Raw genomic sequence first — 8,310 nt, 5'->3', positions numbered from 1 at the left:
AAATGTTTGTGTAGTCCTGTGGAAAAGAGACATGCTTCTCATGTCAACACTTGTCATGCATGTATGATTTGAATTTCTCACAGTGGTGATTATGAAGGGATATAATGCCATGTAGTCCTGCCGACATTTCAGAGGAGAATATTGCCTTCATATTCAAGGTCGAAGATTAAGCAGAGCAAGGTACCAGAATGAAAGCAGGTGGCAAGCAGAGCTGCTTTCATGCTGCTGTCTTGCTCAGTTTATTCTTTAACCTGGAAGATGGGGGTGATATGTTCCCCTAAAACATTGGTTTAGTTTCCACGGACTACACAATGTAATGTCCCGGAAGATAGTACTCTTCTTATCATGCATATTCAGACCTGCAGTGCAGTTGACAAACCCATACACCAAGAAATCACAAACAAACCCCATCCAGATCAGGGCAGAGGTCAGAAATGGTCACTTTTATTACGCACATATTTCTTGCACTGTCATAATATATTGATATTGACATGCTAAGTCCCTCTTCAGAAACAGAGGAAATTCGAAGCTTTGAACCCTGATCTCCTGCTCAAGGTTAATAGATTTTTGAGGGACTGTTCAGTCTTAGCATTAATTTCTTCCAGTTTCTCTTCAGTGAGCACTCAGCATGTTTATTTAGTTCTTTTTTTTTTAATCAAATAACAGTCCTGTCTGTTTGAATTTATGTATGAGTCAGTGAATAGTTTTTTTTTTCCTATTTTCAACTGTCACATCCTGAGATTTATGCCAGAATCTTTTCTGTGTATTCCTTACACAAGAACATTTGTTCAACCAGATGTGTAACTCACATGTGGCATTTTGACACAGAAAATGACACAACCAAATTGTAAAATATTAGATAGATGTGAAAATAATCCTCTCATTTTCCTTCTCATTAAAATTACCAGGTTAGAATTGTATTTAGAATTTAAGAATAATAATAAGTTCTGGGAGGAACTATTCACCTACTTTCATTTGATGTGGCACTCACTACATAGAAAAAACAACATGTACAAAATTCAGTTACTGAACCATTGCCTGGAAGCAATAAGGGGGATACACATAGAGGCACACAGGACTCCACTATTCCAACTTTCAGGAGCTCATATACCTCCTTTTATTTTTAGCCTACTTTTTTATTTTGAAAAAATGAAAGTGGCTTATGAGGTCACTTAGCTGTCTGTGATCTGTGTGTTTCTGTATCCTCCTTTATCAACTTTTGGATGTCTTAACCAGTCTTTATGAAACTTTGTATGTATATCATGGCTCCTGAGCCCATCTCAATGGCATACTTCATAAATCCCTCCCCTCAGTCTGTGTGTCTGTATCTCCCCTTTCATTGCTAGGCAACAGTTGGTAAACATGTTCCCATGGCAGTGAATACATACAACAATAGAAGAATTGTTGGACACATTTTCTATATGGTCCATGATGTATCAAAGGAGAGTCTGTGGACCTGTCTGTGTATCCCCAGTTTTAGTGTATGTACTGCTAAAGTGGTAGTCTGAAGGCTCTCAAAGCCAGCAGACAGTATAACATGGTCATGAATCCCATGGGACTTGGAATGAAGAATTGCTGTACTGGTGAGGGCCAGCATCAATTTACTGGCCTGGACTGTGTATCCCTCTGTAATTACTAGGCAGCGGCTCAACGAACACGTTACCACAGCAATGAAGAATAGTTGGAGGCATCATTTTCTATGCAGGCTGTGTCATATCAAAGGAAAGTAGGTGATTAGTTCTTACCAGAACAGTTTGTTTCAAAATAATGAAAGTAGGCTAAAAGGTGAAATTTGGGGTTGTCACTGTGGTGAGTGAAGTTTGCCAACTTCTTAAATGTGTTGCTGTGTAGTAAGATAGGTCATAACTGAAAATTTGGAGGAATATGCTGTCTACATGTCTAGTGTAGACGAGACTCCTCTAGCTGAAGATGAAGGCAACACAATCCTCCTGATATGTGTAATGATCTACCCAACTACACAGCATCACAGCCTAGAAGAGAATATCCTTCATGGAAGTAAATATTAAAACTTCATGTTTTCCAGGCTATTACAGGCTTACGAGGCACTACGACAGTAACATTGAGTACACGTAAAGGTATAACACCTTCATCAAGAAAAGTTGTTGGCTATTGGCTGCTTGGATGCAGTGGTATGGTGTTTGGTGCAGTTGTTTTAGGTAACTTTACTGTTTTTGAACTAAAAGGACAATATAGTGCTCAGATTAGGAAGTAGTTTTCTTTATGTGACTTATTAACAGGTAGGCTATTTTATTTTTTGGTACTTATATTAATGGGTGCCCTCAAAGAATTTTATGGCCAATTTATGTGCCTCTTTTTACAAAGTGTATTCAGGAAAAAGAAATGGATAAGAGAAGTTCATTTTAATTTCCTTCCCCAATATTGTTTGATCCTTGATTTCACTCTGCCACATAAAGTTGGAAAAGAAACACTCCAGATGGTCCTGCATGGTGCCCTGGTGCTTCTGTTTGCACGATTTATCCAATTTCTACATGCACTCAACATTTTGAATGTGCACACAAGTTGCCAGCTTGACAAAGTTGTACTTGTGGTTGACTTTCATATTCCTGAAACCTGCATCATCCAGGTCCCTTACCTTTTATCTACACTACATATCTGAACAGATGGAGCTTTGTGTTACATCCCCGAAAGTAAGTGTACCAGCATGTCAGTTTGACACTTTGACCAAGGAACTCTTTAAATCATAACTGATTGAGTCACACGTGCACACACAATTTTATATCTCTGTCACCCCTATGGTAGAGAGGGAATAGCTTAGTAAAGTGAAGCTGTAGGCTGGATGATCAGGATTTGTTTCCTAGTAGTAGCAAGGTTTTACTGTCCTTGCCATCACACCCAGGGTAGCTCTTGGCCTACCCAAACTCCTGTTTGATGTTATGCCAGGGTTAAATTTTCTAGAACATAAAGCTGACTACTCACCTTCACCTAATGTTGAGTTTAATAATATGACTTGATGGTGTGGTATTTAGGCACAAGGACAACTTTATCTACACTTGTCACACCTGCATTTGAAGGCTGATGTGATATAGTAACTGCTTTCTTAACTATCTGTGCCAGCAGCATGTTCCTTTTGTCCTCTGATGATATCTTATTTTGTTTACCCCTTAAAATATGAATAGGACCGAGCAGCTCTGACTTCCAGTGTTTTGAAACAAATTCTAGAGCCATTTATACGGTACTGAAGAACTTATTTTGTAGTGACGTTTATGTTTCTCATTTTTGCGTGAAGACATGATTATCATGGACAGGTTTGCCAATGTTCTGGAGAAATTAGCAGATTTTACTAATCACTTTAATTGTTCTATAATGTTCTTGATTTGTGAACATTTTGCCAACATTTCTTTTTATTGAGGTGCTCACAGTGGTGACTATGAAGAGTTATCTTGTGGGTTATAATGCTGTATAGTTCAGTAGAGGGTCATCAACATTTTGGAGGAATGTGTCACCTCCATCTTCAGGGTCAAAGAGTGAGCCAAACAGGAAATGAGCAATAAGTAGACGAAGCATAGCCAAGTAAGAAGCAAATAATGAGCAGGAGGCAAGCAGAATGCCCTACTTGCTGTATACTTATTACTTGTTTCTTCCTTGTCTTACTCCATGGTCGTGAAGATGGTGGTGATACATTCTTTTAAAACATTGATGGACCACAACAAAAAAGATTATATCTTATTTCTTTTCAGATTTTGAATATATTTTCATGTGTTTTGGATTTAGTTGTCTGTTAGTTCATGTTTTGCACATAGTGCTGTATTGAATACCATGTGGAGAAATTGCAGTTATCTGACTGCATCTTTTACACTGAAACCATATGAAACTGCAATTTGAGGTTCAGCTCATTACTCCTGTTTTTGGATCTTCTGGAGTCAACATAGAAGTTAGGGCATAACATATATTCTTTACTGCTCTTATTTCCATCATGTTCCATCATTAAATAAATCCAAGGTATCTGTATTCATTTATTTATTATTTTCAGTGTCTGTAGCTCAGACTGTGTGTAAGATGATTAATGAATATTGAAGTGGAAAGGCTGTGGCAAGAAGTGCTTATGGTCTGTTTCAAGGTACTGTCTCAGCATTCATCTGGAATGCCGAAGAAAACCACAAAAGTCCTCAGTCAGGATAGTCTGGATCCCAGCTGAGATTCAGAGTGGGCTTTTCATATATCATAAGCATTACCACATGAAACAGCTTGCTTAGTATCCGCTGATTTGAATAAGTGATGTTTTTTTGTCATGCGAGCGTTAGGGTTTGTAAACCATGGTATGTAGGATTACACAAATTTACAATGAATTTGACAGCACAAAAGAATAATGACAGATCTTTTGTATGTCTTGAGTGTAAACCAGCTTGACAGAAACAGCTATTTGGGTTCTGCTGCTCTTGTTTTTTTTTTTATGGTTCCTTCCAGTTGTGTAGTTGAGATGTTACAGCATCTTTGATGATGTTCAGAAGCCAGTTATTCTGAAGGGTTTAGCTGGGAATTGCACAGGTGAGGGTTGGAGGAAACAGTTGGAGCCCATCATCTGTGCTGGTCAAATTCAGTTACTTATTATAGAAGTTTGAGATTTGTTACACTATTTCAGTAGTTTCTTTCTCATTCTGCTTTATATTAGAATGTTGTGTGTATCAGCTGTGATGTCTTGTTTCCTGTTAGCACTGATTTGTTATTTTAAGTTATGTACAACTTTATCTTACACGAAAAAAGAAGCTCCATATAGTGTAATGACAAAACAGATGGCAATGAGTGTTTCAGTAGATTTTTGTAAGTGCTGTCTGAAGTATTCACAAGTGGCCTTTACTTGAATGGGTGTGAAATTTGGAAGACAGGACAAAAGTCTAAAAACAATTTGTCTAAACAAGGAAATGTGCTAATTTTTCATAAAGCATTAATTTTGATTTTCTTAAGTCACATTAGGTTTTCTGTCATTGAAGGTGGTGTTACTAGATTGACTGAATCTGGACTTTCAATGGTCACATGGAAACTGTTTGGTGAAAAGGTCCCTTTCACAAAATTGGAATGGGAGGATGAGTTCCAAAAATACCAGCAGTATCCAGAATTTAGAATGTGAGTGACATTTTTGGGATATCGACTTACATCATACCAAGAAGGAGTGAAGCAGCATTAGAGTAAATTTAACCGTCATGTTTGCTTAAGCTTTCTGAGGTTTACGAGTATATCATGTTCCATAGCTGTGTGTGTGTTTAAGTACATATGTGGACTTCTAGAAAAATAAGGTGACTATGTTGACTGGATTCAACTGGCTCAGAGTTTAGTCCAGTGGTGAGGCTGTGTGAATGTAGTCATGAACATTCTGAGTTCATAAAAGGCTGATTTGTTGACAAGGTGAACGACTGTCTGCTCCATGTACGAGTAGTTAGCTAGTGTGCTCAAGAATGATTAATATTGAACATGCAATGCATTATGTTCTTACAAAAATTCTAAGGCATGACTGTAAAGTTCATAATATGGACCATGAATTTTACCATACAGAAATTGGGGGTAAATTTTGCACAGTTTTTAAATACAAAGTACAAGAGAACAATAAGTTTGGCCCAAACTAATTTTCTTTAAGAAATATTAATTCATTAAAAATTCATATCTTGTATGTGCATGCATGATTAATGTGGGGGAGGGGATATGGCTGATAGCGTGGTTGTCATTCTCATCTTATCATACAGGGGCATGGTGAAGAGCAATGATTCAGTTTGTTTTGTACACACATAATGATGTGAATCAAATTGCACTAATTCAGTTAAACTCTTCTGCAGTTTTATATGAAGTTTTATAGTTCTGCCACTGCAGCTCTCTGAATTGCAGCTGTAAAAATGCTGCAGTGTGAGAATACATTTTCAGTGTAGAATAAATGGGACCAGGGGGCTGGGATTCAAGTCCGGTAGGGTCAAGAATTTTCTCTTCTCCATGTCATCCAGACTGGTTCTGGGGCCCATCGAGCTTCCTGGCCAGAGAGTAATGGAGGCTTTTTCACTGGGGGTAAGGTGAAGGTGACCACTCACTTCCAACTAGTGCTGAGCTAAAGAAAATGTGGATCTATACATCTGCTCCCCATGGGCCTTCATGGCATAGTGCTTAATTAGTTAAGCACAGGGACATCCTTACTTTTATTTTATAAATTGCATGCAGTGTTCAAGTTTTGCCTGCAAAAGCGTTCCACCAATTGACATTCATTGATGATTGAAAGTTGTTTACAAGGATAGTTGTGTAGATATCTGTACTATTTGACAGTGGTCTGCACTGGTCCACATTACAAATCACAGACATACCAGCCTGAATGTTAGGCAGCATAATGGGAGACCATGAACAGCAACCAACAAGGTTAATGTGTACAGCAGGTTCTCCTCTCACATGAGATGGCAAAGCCTCACATAGGGGTACAAACAGCTACAAAGATATACTGCTTTAATGTCATTGTCTTTGACCGCCCCTCATATAAAGCCCAGAACTGAAGGAATGTCTGAGAGCCTGAGAGGACATCACTACTTGTCAGACATTGAAGTCAGAATGGCAATGAAGATGTGGATATGTCAACAAGGTGCAAAGCTCTTTCGTGGTGGGCTCAGTTTAGGTACCTGAGAATTGGCAGAAGTGTGTGAACTGCAGAGATGATTATGCTGCATAACTGTGTAAAATCACAGAATGAAGTTATAAGAATACCACTTTTTGTTTCAGTGAAATATGTATCCCTTTATGGGAAGAAATAGGCATTACTTTTCATCATGTCCCTCTTCCCCCCAGATTATTCTGCACATTAACCATATTTAAAATGTCTTGAAAGAGGCCATCATGTTCAAGTGTAAGTAGTACAGTAGGTTTATATTTATGTGCCTATTATTATTTATGACTGACAGAAAATAATGTTTTTCGTTATTAGATCTGGAATGAAAAAATTGTCCATATGTGCTCATCTCCAGTCTGGTCTCTTGAGCTGGTGAAGTTATGTGTTTCAGCATCAAATGATGATCTTTATCTTAGACAAAAGTATTTCCCATCTAGATATTTTGTAATTTATACAACCTTTGCTTCTAGTTGGTTTATTGTAAATGATACTGTGATGTTGTAGTTATTATGGCAGGATCTTTCTCCATGGAGAAATGCTGTCAGAACTTGACCATAGATTTGTTAACATCTGAATATCTCTGTCTCCTAACTGCCATTACATGGAGCACAATGCTACTCTACCTTTGCTGTAAACATAATGGAAATTTGGCTATGTTAAGAACAGTAATTGATCACATATATGCTTGTTCAGTTTCATTTTCATTTTCATTGAATTTCATAAAGAAAATATTAATTAGCATATATATGTTTATGTGAAGCTGGAAGGGGAGTGACAGAAGCTTTGTAGTTTTGGGTAATGCAGATTGTCATGGTTTTTACTATCTGAACAGTTTTTTCGCAGTTAATACCCAGCAATAAGAATAACCAAGTTAAAGGTCTTGTTGGTAAGTTACATCATTATCTGAGTCATGGATTATAACATTGTAACGATCGCCATGTTCATTATTTCCATTCCAATTTATTTCAAAAGTCTTCACTATTGGCTTCTTTTTTTGGGGGGGGGAGGTAAAAATTAGAACTGTTTTGTTGCAGTAAAAACAAAAACATAACACTGGAACAGTTCAAGTGGATATGGTGGATGGAATATGGGCACCGTATGTGGGGACGCGCTATTGGTGCAGTATTCATAATTCCTGCAACAGTATTCTGGGCATGTGGTTGGTTGAAACCAGGAATGAAGAAAAGGATCATTGCATTTGGAACCTTGATTGCTTTACAGGTAGTAATTTATATTTATCTTACATAGAATGAAAGAGAATGTAACCGTTTCTTTGGATTTGATATAATACTGTGCCATGGATTTACTTCCTCCTTCCAATATTTTCCTTAGTAGCAGGGTTCTGCTTTCTGCTTCAGCTGTCAAGTTTCTAGGGCTTCTTGATACCAAACTTTCATGGGAACTTCATTTAGCTATGAATTAGATGTGAATTGTCATTTAATACTAGGTGGTTCAAATATGACTGGGACTGATTTTTTTTTTGTAAACAGGCCGCACTGCATAGCACCTGTGCGACCTTGAGAGAGTGAAGCCACAACCTCCACCCTCCCTCCTGTTAGGGTTAGAACCTGTTCAGTCCTGTCTGGAAGTTGCTAGAGCGATGAGTGAACAGAAGGTACCATGGAGCGTGGAACAACGTATTGTGATCAAATTCCTCGGAGAAAACGTCCCGTCCACTGAAATTCACCACAGACTCC

General features: G+C 38.0%; 1 protein-coding gene across 2 annotated transcripts in view; it reads left to right on the top strand.

The window, feature by feature from the left end:
- Positions 1-8,310, top strand: part of LOC111865677 (cytochrome c oxidase assembly protein COX15 homolog) — a 21,794-nt gene that overhangs the window by 3,609 nt on the left and 9,875 nt on the right. For both annotated transcript variants that reach the window (XM_023853880.2, XM_023853881.2), the window contains 3 exons: positions 2,045-2,177; positions 4,971-5,103; positions 7,648-7,834. In XM_023853880.2, coding sequence (XP_023709648.1) covers positions 2,045-2,177; positions 4,971-5,103; positions 7,648-7,834 — 453 coding nt within the window. The remainder of the gene's footprint in view (positions 1-2,044; positions 2,178-4,970; positions 5,104-7,647; positions 7,835-8,310) is intronic.

This window comes from Cryptotermes secundus, unplaced genomic scaffold, assembly GCF_002891405.2.
Source record: "Cryptotermes secundus unplaced genomic scaffold, Csec_1.0 scaffold19, whole genome shotgun sequence".
Lineage (NCBI taxonomy): Eukaryota > Metazoa > Arthropoda > Insecta > Blattodea > Kalotermitidae > Cryptotermes > Cryptotermes secundus.
The sequence above is the reverse complement of the archived record's forward strand: the minus strand, read 5'-3'. Positions and strand labels throughout refer to the sequence as shown.